The 18,264-nt window shown below is 33.2% G+C and overlaps 1 protein-coding gene and 1 non-coding gene across 3 annotated transcripts; both read left to right on the forward strand.

The window, feature by feature from the left end:
- The first annotated feature begins 2,765 nt into the window (after positions 1 to 2,765).
- Positions 2,766 to 2,860, forward strand: MIR164E (microRNA MIR164e). Its single transcript, NR_126714.1, has one exon. It is a non-coding gene; the product is annotated as a microRNA MIR164e (primary transcript).
- Positions 2,861 to 8,020: 5,160 nt separating this feature from the next.
- LOC100786441 (gamma-tubulin complex component 4 homolog) lies at positions 8,021 to 16,745 on the forward strand. 2 transcript variants are annotated; one of them, XM_014764297.3, is made up of 17 exons: positions 8,021 to 8,414; positions 8,543 to 8,810; positions 8,897 to 9,033; positions 9,408 to 9,506; positions 10,472 to 10,592; positions 11,248 to 11,316; positions 11,425 to 11,514; positions 11,659 to 11,739; positions 11,832 to 11,915; positions 12,774 to 12,860; positions 12,980 to 13,035; positions 13,134 to 13,331; positions 14,069 to 14,294; positions 14,508 to 14,596; positions 15,065 to 15,218; positions 16,088 to 16,210; positions 16,295 to 16,745. In XM_014764297.3, exons 1-17 carry the CDS (start codon positions 8,266 to 8,268, stop codon positions 16,355 to 16,357), a joined length of 2,094 nt encoding a protein of 697 aa, XP_014619783.1. In that variant the 5' UTR covers positions 8,021 to 8,265; the 3' UTR covers positions 16,358 to 16,745. The 2 variants fall into 2 exon arrangements, with proteins under 2 accessions (XP_014619783.1, XP_003518990.1); XM_003518942.5 differs by having other exon boundaries at positions 11,248 to 11,514.
- The last annotated feature ends 1,519 nt before the right edge of the window (positions 16,746 to 18,264 follow it).

Consider the following 18,264-nt stretch of genomic DNA (forward strand, 5'->3'; position numbering starts at 1 on the left):
AGATGTGTCAATGATTTTTTTTTTTGAAAGACTGAACACAAAATGTACCATATTTAAACTCGGATAATTTACTACTGCTTGGCAGGGGCAAGCAAGTAGAATTATTTTCTTTTTCTTCTTAAATTAATCTAGCATCAGCTTCCTGTGTACTTGTACAATAAACGGAACATATCCTACATCTAGAGAAAATCAAAAGTCTCCCTAATACAAGAATGCCTATATCAAGATGCTAAAATAAACATAACAGGTACGCTTATCTATACATAAAAAACTTAATCTTACTAATAACTTCTATTACACAAAATAAAATGTTTTCCTCATTGTAGCAACACTTGTCACGAAAGTTGGACAAGATATCAGATATGCATTGCATGGTTTTTTCAAAAGCTCCAGAATAAAAAATTAAATGACGTTAACGAGTCTAATGATTGATACTTGGTGCATGAGAATAAACTTACGCGGCCCATATTCGTGATATTAATTTGATTTTACTTGTATTTTGGGTTTAAAACATATTTTATCACAAACTTATTAACTCTGTTTCTCAGTTAATAAATAACTTTTTACCATAATGATTTTAATCAAATTATGTGGTATTCTCGTCGTTATATGTCAAATTCTAGATTTTAAGCCAAGTTAGCAAATCTAATAATTTGAAGTTAATGTATAGAAATGAACTTACCTTTTCCTTATCTTAACAAGTTCCGCATGTCTTGTTCCACCTTGTTAATGGGAAACAAAAAAGAAAAACTGTAGGGCAAGGGGTAGTGGTAGGTTTTAATTCCATACTGGCAAATTATTGAACGAACATATGTTTCTCTCCCATGTGACTGGGTTCGGATTCGTGCAAATTTAACGGGTAAAGAAGGAATGGCTTTTTGTTATGTTGCTGTTCCTTTTTCTGAAGCATAGTCAAACACATTCATCAAGTGCAGTAGAATTTTAGCAGCTTGGGAGCATGATTGAGTTTCAAAAACCTTTGAATAGTTGCAGTGCCAGACCAAATAAAGCATTTACCACATACCAATTGCAGGGTGCACACGCCAATATTAAAGTCCTTAGATTTGATAATGACCTCATCCAGAATCTATGTTCTTCTCCCACAAGATAAATAGAGCATGGCCAATTTCTAAAGCCATAACTGCTCCAATATCCATATTTAATGTGTGACACTAGAAAATCACCCTCCCCCTAGAAGGGCTTCATCGGTTCTTTAATGCACAAGACATGAGTGCATGCAAAATTTAGAAATCCACTGTGACATACGAGCCTGTTTCATTTTTCCCTTGAACCATTGTGCATAATTAATTTCAATTGACCTTGCAGTGAACCAAACAGCAAAGAGTAATGATGGGCTGCGTAAGTGTGACCTATGTAGAAACTGAACTAGGATTTGAGCCATTGCCGCACGCCACAGGCTCTCGCATGCTATTCACTAGACTTTTTTGTAATGTTTCATTACACCTCCTCCCCCCCAAAAGGGAAAAAAACCCTCTCAAAACAGGGCTTATAGGGATTCTCTATCGTGAAATTGAAATAGTTTTTGTCCTAGCTTTGGATCCACCATCAAGTGGTAAAGACAAACATGAGCAAGTTTGTTCTGCATAAAAGGCGAATTATTCATACGTTTCAACATTTGAATGTAATTGTTATTGGTATTACCCCAAGTAAAAGACTATGTTGGTTTACCATTTGGCCTCTCTTAGACTTACGTTTACTTAATAAACTCAGCTTGCTGAAATGTTTGGTTTTTTTTTTTATTATTCATGAGAATCAAAGACAACATTAGAGAATTTACAATAACTTACACATTGTTACTTAACCAATTGAGTTATATTATCTCAAAAGTACATTTGCATACTTGTATTTGGTTTGAAACAAAGTTTAAATTGATGAAAGCAATACCAAATTATTATTAGAAATTCAGATTGCAAAATGAAATCAATGTATACTTAAACTTACAAATTTTAATCAAAACATGCACTATATCATTATCTAGAACAGGTTTATGAGGTTTGCAATTGATTTTGAAGTACCTATGACTCATGCTTTGCTGAAATCAATGGAAACTTATCATAGATGGAAGTAGTGTAGGACTTTTCTTACTTGGGCACAATGGCTAATCAATAACTTCTCAGTTTGTGTCCTTGATGGGCAGTGTTAAGGCATTTATGTTACCCTTTGAAATTGTAGTAGTGTAGAGTGTTTTAATTAAACAGCTAAAAACTTTGGGGAGAAAAGGTAAGGGGCTATTGGATATAGGGAATGATATCAACCTAGGGAGCCTCTCCCAACTTTGTCAAATACACATGCCATACTCAAAAACTTGCAGCCAACACGCAAAGCCTACGTGCACTCATACATTATTCTTCTCCAAAGGAAAAACTAAAAAGGCAAGCCAACATGGGGGAGCCACGTATGCATGTGGGGCCCAACACTCTGGATCCAAAGGGCTCGGTCGTACCAGTACTCTGCACTGCAGTGAACCTCAAATGAACAAAGGGGTTGGTGACCTTTTTATGAAATTAAGGCAGACAAGACTCCAATCGGGTTTCCTTCGATATCCCTTCTTTGAATTTCTGTGTATACGCTGCCATCATGGCATTCCAAGGCGTATATGACTTTCATTTTCAGTTCACTCATTGCTCCTGCCACGCTGCTTACATTAATCTCTCTCTCTCAAGTTGCTACCTATAAATACTGAGCCTCTGCTACCACCCTCGCATACTCAAGGCGTGCAGTAATTTTTCTTCACTGGGTGAGAAGCTACTTGTTGGAGAAGCAGGGCACGTGCAACTCTCTCGGCTCTCTTTAAGCGCCATTGAACCCTTTGCACGTGCTCCCCTTCTCCAACACGGCTTCCTCACCCTCCATTCCCTCTCCTTCTCGGTTACTCCGGCGAGTCATGCCACTTCATGAAGGTAGTTGCTTTCCTTCCCTCTTTGTTAATTTCCCCCGTAAATTTAGTTCCAAATCTACATCATGACTCTTCTTCTTCTTGCTGCTGTTGGAAACAGTGTGAAGGATGTCAATGTTACATTGTGGTCTCCAACAAATGAAAGATTAATTACCATTTTATCTGACCACCCTATGAGCAGTAATTTCATTTCATCACTGAGATAACATATGCCATGTGTATATATAACTCTGGATGTTTAAGAACTATGAACACATTTTGCTTTTCTTCTGTGGACGGTGCCAATCACTACTAGTTTCTAGTTTGAAAGTGGACACTATAAATTGTACGTTCGCTTCTAAGCAGTAGTTTCTGAAGTTGAGGACATTTAGTTTCAATTCAATTTTTTGAGTCTCGGAATGCAAGGTAATTCAGGCATCTGACACGTAACAGCGGGGCCATGGAGGATGAGTTTGTTTGCAGTGTAATAGTGGAAAGTTTCAATTTGCAAGGCTTGTAGTGTAATCGAAAATGATGAAACATGTTAATCACCTGGTACGACAATCTAGCTGTCCAAATGCATTTCGCTGTCAAAGAATCTTTATCAATTGTTTATTTTAGGCTTATAGTCTGTCTGGAATTAAGCTCTTAAATTGTATATGAAAAGTTTTATAAGAATGTTTTTATTCAAAATAAACTAACCTAGATATATACAACCGTCAGTGTACAGTGTGAAAAAGATTCAAGTACTCCGTCTCCAAGTTCAAAAAGACATGGTGTTACGTGTGGAACTGGAACAACTGTTTTACACCAATGTCTTGTGCCAACACTATTTGCAGGAAAATTCTTATGAAGAAACAACACCGTTACGGGGTCCGAAACCGCAGTTCTGGATGGAGTTCAAGATGATTTCTTACTGTTATGAGAAAATATATGTACTGTTGTACCATTTTTCTTTTCTTTATAACATTAAAAAAGAAAAGAAAAGAGAAGTGTGGAAAATTATAATTGGTGTATTAGATAAAGTTTCCTTGAAATGGAGCTTCATCAAGGAAACTTTGGAAGATTTGAGTTCACCCCATAATTTTGTGAATTTGGTGTGGCATTGCATCTCCTCGGCCAGGATGAGAGTTATCTCAAAGGGAATCTGTCAAGGAGATCCCCTCTCACCTTAACTTTTTGTTTTATGCTTGGAAAGACTCTTCCAGTTGATCAATGTGGCAGTTGATTATAAACTGTGGGATCCGATGCAAATATCCAGGAAAGGTTTTTAAGTTAGCTTATCTTGCCTTTGGGGATGATCTGCTGCTGTTTGCATAGGCAGAAACTACTCAAATCCAACCTATTCAGAAAGTTGTTCAATTATTCTGCAATTCGTTGGGTCAGAAGATTAGCTTTGAGAAATCCAAAATCTGCTTTTCTAACAATGTTCCTTGGGATCTTCGAAATCAGATTGGTGAAGAGCCTTGCTATTGCTTGTGAAAGGGGTTGCAACCAGAATCATCCTTGTTTCAACCTGGTTAAGGAGATCAATACTCTTGTTGCTTCTCATGTGTTCCGGGAAGCCAACCAAGTGGCAGATGCTTTGGCCTAGGAAGTTCTAATTATGACAGATGATTTTCTTCTATCCCTGCTTGTATTTCCTTGTTGGCCAAGGAACTTCTCTAGAGGGGTTCTAGCTTGGGCTTCTGCCCTTTTGCTAATAATAATAATGAAGAAAAAAATACCAAATTTTGGATTTAGGCCATCTAAATAACAAACTTCTTATAGTATAAGCTCACGATTATTTACTGCTTTTAATGGGAACAATTTCACACTAATAATGTGACCAGTAAAAAAATAATTAAAAACTTATTTTTAAATGTAATAAAATAAAAAGTTATAAATTTTAATTAAAATTAACAATTAAAATATGATATATATATATATATATATATATATATATATATATATATATATATATAATTACAATGTTTAGATTGTAAAAGCTTTTACAATCATTGTGCTAATATTTGTTTTTTTTAAATTAAATTCATAATTTAAATATGTTTTTAGTCTTTATAAATATAGTTAAATTTTATTTTATTTTTCAAACAATTTTTTTGTTGATTTTTATCTTTATTGATTTGAATTTTTTAAAATTATTTTGAGCTAATCTTCAAGACCTAAATTCCTCGTATAATGGATGCTTCCAAATGATCATCCATAAGGCTCGAGTGACAAAACCTGACACAAACTAATTGAACAATGAAATAAGAAGGCACAAAATATACATAAAAGTGATAAAGATACAATCAGCAAAACAGAGGATGTTTTGCATGACATTAGACGTCCTGTGAGTAGGTCTAATACTATGAGGATAAAACAAACTTCGCAATAACTACAAAGATCAAAGAGTATAAGTCAGATTGTATCAGAGGCAACACAAAATTTAGTCAATCTTCTCTAAGTTGATAACGATTAATTGAGCCCAACTTTATGATAACAATTTGAAAAGTTTATATATATAGTTGTATAATTAGTGGAGTATTATTAGTGAAATGATGAGTAATAAGAACAATGCCAGTGACACTCAGTATTAGGAAGAGAATGCCAGATAAAATATCATTAGTAATTTTTTAAGTAATAATTAAGTCACTTATTTTTTTTATTTAATTCTGAAAGATTAAGTTCTAACACTTTTTGTGTTTTTAATCATTCCTTAAAAAATAAAACTTCTCAAGTCATTATGATGACTAGTGAAAATATATTATATGTGTGGCGAGTGGGAAGTTATTATGAAAAGAATTTATTGTGGTGAAAACTTACGGGGTGTTTGGTTTGATTGTTTTCTGTTTTCATTTTCACTGAAAATAGAAAACAGTGATGAAAATGTGTTTGGTTGAATTTCTAAAAATATTTTTAGTGAAAATGAAAACAAGAAACAACCAGAAAATGAAAACAATAAATTCTCATTTTCAGTGTTTTAAGTTGAGAACAGAAATCTCATTTTGGGTAAAATGAAATTGCGGTGACAATGAATGTAATTTTAAGCAAATCTAAAAATACAAAAAGACAAGAAATCAATATATCATAAATTTTCAATATTTTTATTTCATGAAAACAGAAAATAAGAAGTCAAACCAAACATGTTTTTAAAATTTTAATCTTTTGAAAATGAAAACAGTTTTCAGAAAATAAAAATGCAAACCAAACACACCCTTAATTATTCTATTTCAATGGGTCGCTAATTGCTTATGGATTAGTTTGAAATAGGAACATTTTGTACAATAATAAGGTGGGGAATTTGAAGATTAGTTAAATTTGACTGTGTTTTTAGTTTGAGAGCTTCGTTTTTATGTTAGAGTTAAGAAGTTTATAATTTTAGTTCTACTAACAAGTTGTTATTAAATCTAATCAGTATAAATAAGTTGATAACACATATTGATTGAGTTTATGAGAGAAGATATGAGTTCAATCCTCACATAATACATTTAGGTAGCTAACAATAAATTCTAAACGTGACTAAATTCTTAATTATAAATTAATCTTATAATCAGTTCAAAAAATCAAAACTAATAGAAATATTTTTGATCCCACCCGGAATTCAAAGATCTCGCGATGGTTAAAATAAAAGTTATTATAAAGTCATGCTTCTCTTAATAAATTTTGTTCCATTAACAAGTTGCACTTAGGACTATGTTCTTTTTTTCTTCTACTTCTTTTTAAAATGATCATACGAATTCTTACATCATATATATGTTGCACGTGAATCAGAGATAGAAAAATAACAAGTGCGAAAGGTAATGTGAAAGTAACAAATAAGGTGATGGGTATAATTTTAAGGTATTTTGTATCTTGTGATTTTGTATGTATAATTTTATTGATTGAAGTGTCTTTATTCACACATCAAAGCTTAATAATTAATGATATAATTTTGTCGATCAAGCGTTTAACAATTACTAATACTTAACATAAGAGACTTTTCTTACAAGCTTTCCAGGAACTTCAACCTAACTATAATCCCTTGGTAAGTTCTTGCGATTAGGTGCCATAGTTATCTTGACGAGTATGTCAAGTTTCTTGATGGAATGTGGTTGGACCTCAATCTGTCCTCAAGTGGGCCTTCCAAGAGCTTGTCTATAACATGGATCCAAACCAGAAGAAAAACCTTTATAATAAATAAAACCAAAAAAATGTTATATTTATATTCAAGTTTAATTTTAATTATATATAATATTTTTAGAATTCAACTAGTCTAATATGAAAGAATACCTTTTAGAGGATAGAATTCTATTATAATTATTGATTGAAAAGTCAATTAGAAAATAAGAGCATGTATAACAAATTTTTAACTTACTATAATCCGAAGTGTACTTTATTTTCTTTGATTTTAAAATTACAAATTTTCAAACTTTCAAATCTTCATTTTTCTACTTAATGGTTATAATCACACTTTATTTTCTACATACAACTTATTATTTTAAACGAATTAGCTCAAAATTTTTATTTGTTAAAACAATTTTTTATTATTTAAAAAGTCTGTTAGAAAATAGTAAATAACCTGATTTTTATTTTTCAAAATAAACGAAACCAATGCACATAATGTGCATGTTTAGTTGATATTTTTTTAATATTGATAGACAATGATCATTTTATAAAATAATTAAATTAAACTATACAAATACACAACAAAGTATCACATTATATATTTTTCAAATTTGTGTTATATCTTCATTTAAAAAAACACTATTCTTTTTATTAAAAAACATAAAAATGAACATTTTATTTTAGATACATTACTATTAGAATTACTGGTCAAAAGACACATTATTAGAATATTATAATTTGCTCATGAGTTATTTTCAACTTCTTCTGTTAAGATCTATCGTTCTCTATCGATACAAAAAAAATATAATTTGCTAATATCACAATTATAATATAGTTTATAGTTTAATGTTTATGGAGTGATAATATAAAAATAATTTTATATTTTTATTTAATTATAAATTATTATTTAAATTATTTTAAAAGTTAATAAATTTATTATAGTGGATTATAATTATTTTCCTGTGTAAAACATTTTATATACATAAACTATTTTTCTTCTCATTATTAATACTACTTTTGTTTTTCAAAAACGGAGTAAAGAAAGTAAGCAACCAGTGGCAGTGTGTGTTGTGTTATCGGAGTGGTTTTTTTGAAGAAAAAGAAAATAAAAAAATAGCGCTGCCGCTGCTGAATTCCTTTCGAACTTTTCACTTTGGTCTCTCTTGTGACTCAAACAAAAATTCAAATCTCTCTGATCTAATCCAACACTTCACATTTCCTCACTCTTCAACACATGCATCTTCTCCACAAGCGATAGGTTAGTTTCTCAAGAGACAACAATGTTGCACGAGCTTCTGCTAGCGTTGTTGGGCTACACCGGCGACTTAATCATCGACCGCCGGGACCACCTCACCGCCGACACCCCTATCTCCTACGAATGCACTTTCAAGCTCGCCCCCGACATTTCTTTTATCGACCCAAGCGACAGGTTCTCGCTGTAACCTTCAATTTTTTTTTTCTATACCCCAATATTCAATTCGTTTATTTTGTGGGGTATTTTTATAATGGGCACGTTGAAAATTGAAATTTTCGAATGGGTTGTGTTGTTGGGTGCAGGGAACTTATTGAGAGGATCATCGTGTTGGGGTTTTATTATAGGGAGATGGAGCGGTTTTCAGGAAAGTGCAGGGATTTAAGTTGGATAAGGTCTGCAAATGCGAACCCTTTGGAGAAAAAGGAGAAGGGAAGTGTTTATCGTAGGGCACTTGCCAATGGCATTGTTGAAATACTCTCAGTTTATAGGTCTGCGGTTCTGCATATTGAGCAGAAGTTGTTGTCTGAAAACATGCCTATCTTGGCCACAGTTACTCAGGGCCTTAACAAGGTAATTTTTTCTGTTCCCACCTTTTTTTTGTGTGTGTGTGTGTGTGTGTATTTTGATATTGGCTTTGTTTTTTACTTGCTTTCCAGTTTCTTTGCCTTTTGCCTCCTCTGTATGAGCTCATCCTAGAGATTGAGCATGATGATATTCGTGGAGGTCAGCTTCTTAATCTTCTACATAAGAGATGCCACTGTGGAGTGCCTGAATTACAGACTTGCATGCAAAGGTATGCAGTTCTTTTCACGTGTAGTATTCTTGGTAATGTTAAGATGCAGGTTGTGTCATTTCCAACTATGTGATGATATGCCTCTAATGCTGTTGTGTTAGGCTAGTAGTTAGTAAACATTTGTGGTTTTAACTTTTAAGTCCTGAATGTTTTAGTGCTGTTTGTCACTACAAGTCTTTAGTGTAGTAAAAAATTATAGGTGGGAAGAAAAAATATCGAAGACTATCTTGTTGTGTTGGTTTGCAGGTTAATGATGGATTTCTTTTTGGTACTGATTTGTTTATTCTGGTCCTTAAAACATTGCATCAGTCTTCATATTACTCTCCTGGTTAATTCTTATTATCTTTTTTCGGTTATTCTTGTCCAAAGCTTAGGCTTCTTTGGCATGGACACCAGGTCATGTATAACCAGCTTGCATCCTGGATAGTTTATGGGATTCTTCAAGACCAGTATGGAGAGTTTTTCATTAGGAGGTAACTCAGTATTAATTTTTAGTGTGTATGTTGTTGATATGCATGTTTTTGTGTCTGAAATCAATTATAGGGGTAGACTGATGCGGTGGGGTTGTATTGCAAGAATGCTGATTAGATAATATACACTCTTTCATTTATTATCCCAATGTTCCAAACTTTTTGAAGGGCTGAAGACCTTTGTTGAAAATATTTATTTCCACAATTGATGTATCATACTATTAAATTTGATATACAGAATTATTATTGTCAATTACTGTCATAAGTTTTCAAAACAATTGTAGCCCCTGCTTTGTTTCAATAGTTTCTATTATATGCTGTTGTCACCATGATTTTCCAATGACTAAATATTAACAATACTTATTTGCTTTTATATGTTAGAATTATGAAATTATCTAATATTATATTGATCATATCTTATAATATCTTAGGTTGCCCTTTAGGATTAGTTTCCCTATTTTCTCCCTATATTTTAAGATTGGTTACCATATTTCACAATCTCATGATTTGTGTCCTGCTAGTTAGGATTATGATTGTAAGGGTTGGTACTCTAGGTTTTATGACCATATCATCACATTGTAATACATCATATCATATCAGGTTAGTATCAATTTCATAGTATTTTTGTTTCTTTTCTTTCTATTCCGTGTCTCTATACTTAAAACTCCATAATTTCAACATTATCTATTATGTGTATACTTAAGAGAATCAATTACCAAAACAATGAAAAGAAAGGTTTTATCTCCTCCAATCTCTCCCCTCCACACTAGAAAAACTATGTGCTAAAATGTATGACATGTTTGGTACATGAAAATTAATTTATCTGGATATTAGTTCATCCTCTTCACTTCTTTCAAACTTTGTGATTGTTTGGTTGCATTGATAATTTCTGGTTTCTTAAGTTTTGAGATCTTTTATTTGCAATTGCTTTGTAATTATATACTTGACCTGATTCATTTGCTTTTTAGGCAAGAAGATAGAGATGTAGAAAATAGCTCATCTCATCCGGACATCTCTGAAAAGTTGGCATGCATGTCAACTGATGATGCATCTTTGACTGATTGGCACTTGGGCTTTCACATTTCTTTGGTAATTGCCCTCGTTATTGGCTAGTTCTGGACATGTCATGAGACTGAGCTGATTTCCTTTCAGTGTGTTTGTTTCAAGGTTTAAAATTTATTGCTGAGAATGTGAACTTTGGAATGCAATATTCCCATGATTGTTATGGGCCATAAAAAATTATTGCTAGGTATTTTTCGGGCCTGGGAAAGTAGTAATACCTTGTTTTACTTAATTCTTGTTCCTATGCTAGGGTTGGGAAAGTTATACTCATAGGAATACAAAAAGTTATTTTCTATCCCAATTATAACTTCCTTTTCTACTTACTTTCTATTCTAATCATTTTGAATTTTAAAAGATATTCATTGGAATACTAAAATCTAACCAAACATTTTTTAATTGACTCAGAAATAACATTTCTGGTTATGGTAGTCCTGGGAATGTCATTCCTTGGAATGCAGTATTATACCTTGAAACAGACGTCATCTTTTTGATGAATATAGTTTTGGCTCTTAGTGTTTGTGGCTCTCTTTTTTGTATCAATGGAATTCCGTGTCTCATTTTTTAATGAATGGGATTTTGTCCAGTTTAATACATGGAGTTCTTATTGTCCTTTACTTTAGATTGACAGGGCACCTGGTGTTTATGTATACAATTTTTATTGTTAACACATTTTGTTTTGCAGGATATGCTGCCTGAATATATACCTATGCGTGTCGCTGAATCAATTCTTTTTGCTGGCAAAGCTGTTCAGGTTCTACGAAATCCAAGTCCTTCCTTCCAGTCTGGGGATGCTGTGCATCCTCAAATGCCTAAAAGCTTTCAGAAAATACATGGATTAGCAGGGCGTTTTCATTTTCAGAGGGAACCTGCAATTCATACGGGAATGGGAGAAGATTTGCTTCCACAATCTGAGGCAGATAAGATTGAAGCAATGCTTCTGAACCTAAAGGTTTTCATGTTGTTGGATTGTTGGCAGCCTTTTATGTGGTTTACTTTTATGGTTCTAAGTTCTAACTAACTGAAGAATAAGTCTTTCTTTACTATTAACATTTCCAGTTAGTTTTTAGGCAAACTCATTATTAACTTTCCACAGGAATCATCTGAATTTCATAAAAGATCATTTGAATGTGCTGTGGACTCTGTTCAGGCTGTTGCAGCTAGTCATCTCTGGCAGGTGCTTAACATAATCTCCTGGTTCATGTATTTATTAGTTTTTAGAGCATTTATGTTCAGAAACTTCAGTTTCTATTCCCTCCATGTCTGCAGCTTGTGGTTGTACGTGCTGACTTGAATGGCCACCTGAAGGCCTTAAAAGACTATTTTCTTTTGGCAAAAGGAGATTTCTTCCAGGTAAATCTTGAAATGCTATCTATACCAACATTTTGACTGGCAACGAGTATCTGTCAACTTGCACATTTTTTTCTATTTGTGTTAAAGAAAAGACTGTTTATTATCTTTAAAGCTTGGCATTTGTTTGAAATGGAAGTGACAGAAGATGAACAGTTGGGGTTGGGGCATGGGGGTGATATGACCAAGACTCGACAAATAACACCCTGCATCTGATGGGTGCCCTTTCCTGTTTAAGCCATTGGACTTGGGTCATTGGGTTGAGCTCGACCCACAGACTCAACATATACCCTTGTGACTCTTTGTGCATATCAGGGGGAATAGGAGTTTTGAACTTTTGATAACTATCCACCCATCAAATAGTGATTTCAATGATATGTTTTCTCCTTTTCTGCATGTGTTTCTTTTAACCCTTGAAAGTGATTATATTGGTTTTATCATAATCCTTGTGTGTTTGTGTCTATGGCCATATCATATGACATTACTTGTAATCGATCTATATGTAGTGAAATTTATGGTGGATTACTGATTATTTTGATAGTAGCTTGAGTAATTTGTAATTGATTATAAATTATGTTAGAAGAGTTTCTCTCTGTCATTCACTCATTCTTAGATTTCCAACATCTACATTGTTCGTTATTTTGGAGTGATCTATTTGCGAATGGTAAAAAATATTCTTTGAATCTCCTATGTTGCAAATTCATTTAAACTTTAAACTACAAAATCAACATTGGGCAGTGCCTTGTCTATATCCAATGCCTTGGATATGCATCAGTTGCTGAGGTTCATACTTCAGTTTATCTTGTAATTTTAATGAAATTATGCTGACATCTTTGGTTTACTCATTATTTTCTGTGCAAGTGTTTCCTTGAGGAAAGTCGTCAGTTAATGCGATTGCCACCACGTCAGTCGACAGCTGAAGCTGATCTTATGGTCCCATTTCAGCTGGTTTGTTTACCTTATGATTTGTTTTTTTGGCTTAATGCCATTCACCATTTAGTTACATCAGCATGTTCATGTTTTTAAATGCATTAACAAAGCTTAATTGCAATTCCATTGAAATGCAGGCTGCATTAAAAACTATTGGTGAAGAAGACAAATATTTCTCTAAAGTGTCCTTGCGGTTAGCATCCATATTCATTATTTTTCCTTCCATTTTTGCTAGCTTCATGTTGAGTTGTGATGAGCACTATGTGCTAAAATGTCCTCTTTATCTTCTAGGATGCCATCTTTTGGAATCACAGTTAAACCTTCCCTATTAGATTTACCAAAGCCAACCTCTTCTGTAGATGGTAGCTCTGGTGCTTCACTTTCAAATGCTTTGTCAGAAATGTCAGTAGATGGTTGGGATGGTATTGCTCTTGAGTATTCTGTTGATTGGCCTTTGCATTTGTTCTTTACTCAAGAAGTCCTCTCTAAGTAAGTTTCCACTGCTAATGTCCTGTGGCCAAGGGTTTATTGACTTATTCTTTTCTCTTGCTATTATTTTAGATTCACTAGATCTAACTGGAAAACCTTTATGGTATAAAACTTCTTAAAAAGTGTCATGGCATCATAAACCAAGTGTGCAAGATGTACAACTGTTACATTAGTTTAAGAGATATATATTATTTATGTATAGGGGATATATCCTGTGAAACCACTGGTTTGCTTTTATTATGAACAAATGTGGACCCTGGATAATCTGGCTTAAATGGTCAAGATTGAAAGAGTGTTTGAAAAAGTCACATGACTGTGTTTTATTGTTGACCATGTATTATTCAATAATCACTTAATCAGGATTTGTTCCCTCCCTCTCGTACCAAAACAATGCTTCGGTATTGTGGTCTTGTTTGAATAAACTTCTTTATATAAGCAGTTAGCACTTATAGAAGAAGAAAATAAAAAAACAAAATGAATTAAACTTCCTTTATATTTTAAAATACGCTGATGCACATCACCTATTAGAGAAGTTAGATTCACGAGAGAGCTTTTATTAAAGTTGAAGTCCATAAGTTGATTTTACTTATGGTAGAAGTTTCATCAATTTTACCTTTGTATTTTCTTTTCAAAGTGCTTATGGAGAAGTTTATCCAAATATGGCCTTTATATCTTAATAAACTTGATATGTTATTTCTAGGTCAATAACTTTTCTGCACAAATAACACTTTCAACAGGTACCTAAGAATATTCCAATACTTACTACGGCTCAAACGAACACAAATGGAGTTGGAGAAATTATGGGCATCTGTAATGCACCAATATCATAGTGATTTTCCCAAACACCGAAATGATCAAGAAAAGTGCTCAGAAGCACAGCAGAAACGACAGCGGTTTCGACCGATGTGGCGTGTGAGAGAGCATATGGCATTCTTGGTCAGAAATCTCCAATTTTATATTCAGGTTGTCATTCATATCTTGTCTTTGATTTTAAATTTATTAAATTGCTACTATAAATTATCATCATCAGTATTATTAGCAAAAAAAATTTAATGAGTTTCGTTTGAGCAAAAGCACAATGATGGTATCCTAATTACAATTTTTTGGTGTGTACTGTACCTTTTTATGACGAATAAAATGTCTGCTTAACATTTAAAATTGTGCTTTCCTTTGCAGGTTGATGTGATAGAGTCTCAATGGAATATTTTGCAATCTCATATTCAAGAGTCTCATGATTTTACAGAACTTGTGGGCTTTCATCAAGAGTAATAATTTCTCTATTGCATGTTTAGTTTTTACATTTTATAGTGGTGTAAAATTGTTTTTCTTGCCGAACTATTTCACATGCTTACTATCAAAACCAGCATGATCATATTTATCCAAATTAAATTCAGCTCTTAGTGACCATTGACTCAGTAGGCCAACTTTTATCCAATTGCTGTCACCTACAGGGATCATATTTTACTTTTATGGTCAAAGATAACTTAGTTTTTCACTTTGCTGTTATTGAGTATCAACAGTAACAGTAGATCAGAAAACAGCTTCCTTTACCCTGAACTAACAGTTTAATGAGAAATAGGGTAGCATTTGTCAGGTGCCACAATGTTTAAACTGTTATTGCTTTGTGAAGTATAAACTAGTTAGTGTGGTTTGTTGTATTCCTTCTGGTGGCTATTTTACCTAAATATTGCTAATTACTACATCATACTATTTGACTTTAATGTCTCCTACAGGTATCTGTCAGCCTTGATTTCACAAACTTTCTTGGACATTGGTTCTGTATCGAGGATACTGGATAGTATCATGAAGCTTTGCCTGCAATTTTGCTGGAATATTGAGAACCAAGATAACTGTTCTAATACTTCTGAACTGGAGCATATAGCTGAGGTGATATGCATTGCTGGTTTTGTTTGCCAAATAACCGTACATGAATAAGTATCTCAATAAAGCCATTATTGTCCTCAGACATCTTCATACATTAAACTTAGCAGGCTCAATTATCTGAACATTTTTAATTAAGAGGGAAAAAACTATACTAATTTATGATCATCTTATACAATCTGTGTCATTTGCATTCATGCTGTAATTTTATGATATATTATGGATAGCAGAAAAATACTCTGCTTTCTCCATATAATTCATTATAACTTAATAATCAATGATGTGGGTAAGGTTATGATGATAAATCTGTGAATTCTGTAATTGTATCTCTTAGATCTACCATAAGACAGGCTAAATTGGGTTCGAGGAACTTCAGAATTGACTTCTAAACAATAAGGTAGTAGTCAGGAAAGGTACAATATAGTTGCTACTTTATGGTTCTGTTTCCCACAAGCCTCCTTTTTTAGTGGAAGCTGGCAGAAATTATATGGGAATATATGCTTGAGCCCTTCTATTTCCCTTCAAATATCTGAAATACTACCTTCTTTGACTCAATGAACAAGAAATGATAAATTACTATTTATGTCATTTATTCTCAAATGTATACTGCCAAAAGTTGAGCTTTCTCTCTTCACTTTAGATGTATTTGCAGAAATTTACTCTAACCGGGGCTAAATTGCTGGGGCAGATTTGTATTTAAATGCAATCTGTGTGTGTAATGAATAAAGGCACATCCATTTTTCCTCCGTGTCTCACCTGATTGCACCTATTCAAATTACTTGTTACATTTCTATATTTTAGATTTAGATAACATCTCCATCCTTTACTGAAATCTATTGTTTTGACTATTATGTTTTCTAACCTAACATCTATAGGAATTCAACAAGAAATCAAATTCCTTGTACACCATACTGCGCAGCAGCAGGCTTGCTGGAAGTCAGCGAGCACCCTTTTTGAGACGTTTTCTCTTGCGGTTAAATCTGAATTCCTTCTTTGAGGTAAAACAATCAGATAGATAATTAGTCTCACTGTTTAACTTTAGAACAATGTTTCTTATTGTTTGTTATTTTGTCCCTTAACAGGCAACTGCAAGGGGGGTTCTGAATGTTGTTAGGCCACGCCCTACACTTCCTGTGTTAAACTAACAATAGTTTCAATATCATTCCACCACCACTCCAAAGTTTCTCACTTGGGGTATTTGGCATGTGAGCTTCAGTTTAGTGACGTTGCTATCTATTCACCATTGCTGTTTGACCATCCTGCAACTGTCCTTTGAAAATCAGTTGCACATTCCACTTTCTATTTTGATCCTAGCTGGGTTTTTTTTTTTTTTTTTATAAATGTAAGCACCGGTCAGTTTGAAAAGCGGTTCTTGATTTAGCTATTTGGTGGCAGGTAGATGGCCGTTGCCGTCTTTCCCACTTTGTTGTCTTTTGTACATGTGAGCAGTGATCTTTGTGTATAGTGCAATTTGTTTCTAACATTATTATTACTATTTACTAAATGTAGTTCTTCCCACGTGGTTAGATTGTTTGTGGAAACGCTCTCCCACCCAAAACACGTTTATATTCTGAATTTGGCCTATTGCCATTATATCCTCTAACTCTGCTTTATATCAGGTGATGATACCAATGGAATATGATAGAATAAGCCATTTATTCTGTGTTGCTCTTATTTCAACAGGACAAACAAAACAAAAAATTCTGAGCATCTACCGTATAACTATATTTTCAAATTTCAAGACAAGCTAAAACCTTTTCTCTCTCTCTCTCTCTCTAGTGTGGAATGTTCTATATGACTAATCAGACAACAAACGCAGTCTACACTTACGTCACCAGTGATCCAAACATGCATGTCTGCGACTCTATTCTATTCTAGCACGCATAAGCATACGTGATAAATGACCACGATCACTAGCGTCTTTGTTGAAAATTGGAATGCTCGATATTATAATAATAATAATAATGCGTAACAAAGGGAGAAATGATATGGGTAATAGTAAAGCAAAAGTAATGGCAACAAGGGTCATTGTTAATGTTGTCGTAGCAGCACATTCTCCTTCTTTTGCATATCCGATGCTTTGCAAGCAATCTTGGTGTCAGCATCGTCACTTGAGTCATCCTGGAACAACCCTGCATATTCAAAATAAGTACTTCACCTCACTTACGAAGAACTAGTTGGAGCCGGGAAATATTTTTCGATAAAATTCACGGGGAAATTTATAATGTTTGGGGATAGAAATGAAGGAATATCTACACTATCCGGATTGAATCAGATACAATTTGAAGGATTTTGTAGATTCATTGATCGAAGCTTAATAGAAGGACTTTTTAAGTGTCCAAAAATTGAGGATACAGATCAAGAAATTGAATTTCAGCTAAGTTTCACTGCAGAATACAGATTCACAAAATGTTGGGAAGTTTTGCTCGTACTAAATAGCAGCCCTAAAAAATAAAACCGAAAAACAATTAAGAATGTAAATCCATGTTTATTGGTGAGAAGGAAATTCATGGTTAATTTTAAACTTTTTATGCAATACCATGTTTATTTGGTGCGAAGGTCACCTTTAAGAAAATAAAACTCATCGCTTGTGTATAAAATTGATAAATCCTTATATAATTGAAGATTATTCAATTTTGTAATAATTACATTAAAATTTTAATCACATTTCAAGTAAATTCTAAGTGATTTAGAGTTCAATATACCAAAACAAAACTATATTCCATTTTTTTATAAAAAAAAACTAACGTGTTCGTTTGCTTAGCATTTTCCTAAGATGACAATTCATCATGACAGCAGTAAAGCACCCATTATTAGTAAAACTATTTCTTTCAAATTTATCTTAGTCACAGTCTACTCTTTTATAGTAACGAAGAAATCTTTCATATAACTAATGTGTAGTACTAAAATTTCTTTCAACTTCCATCAAAGTTGTTAGTATTTTTTTTATTCGTATCAAAATTGTTAGTATAATTCTTCTATAACCACTTTTATTCGTAACTGAAATAAAAATCAGAGAATTCATCTTGGTATTATTAAAAATATAGATACC

The sequence above is a fragment of the Glycine max genome, chromosome 2, assembly GCF_000004515.6.
Source record: "Glycine max cultivar Williams 82 chromosome 2, Glycine_max_v4.0, whole genome shotgun sequence".
In the NCBI taxonomy this organism is placed as follows: Eukaryota; Viridiplantae; Streptophyta; class Magnoliopsida; order Fabales; family Fabaceae; genus Glycine; species Glycine max.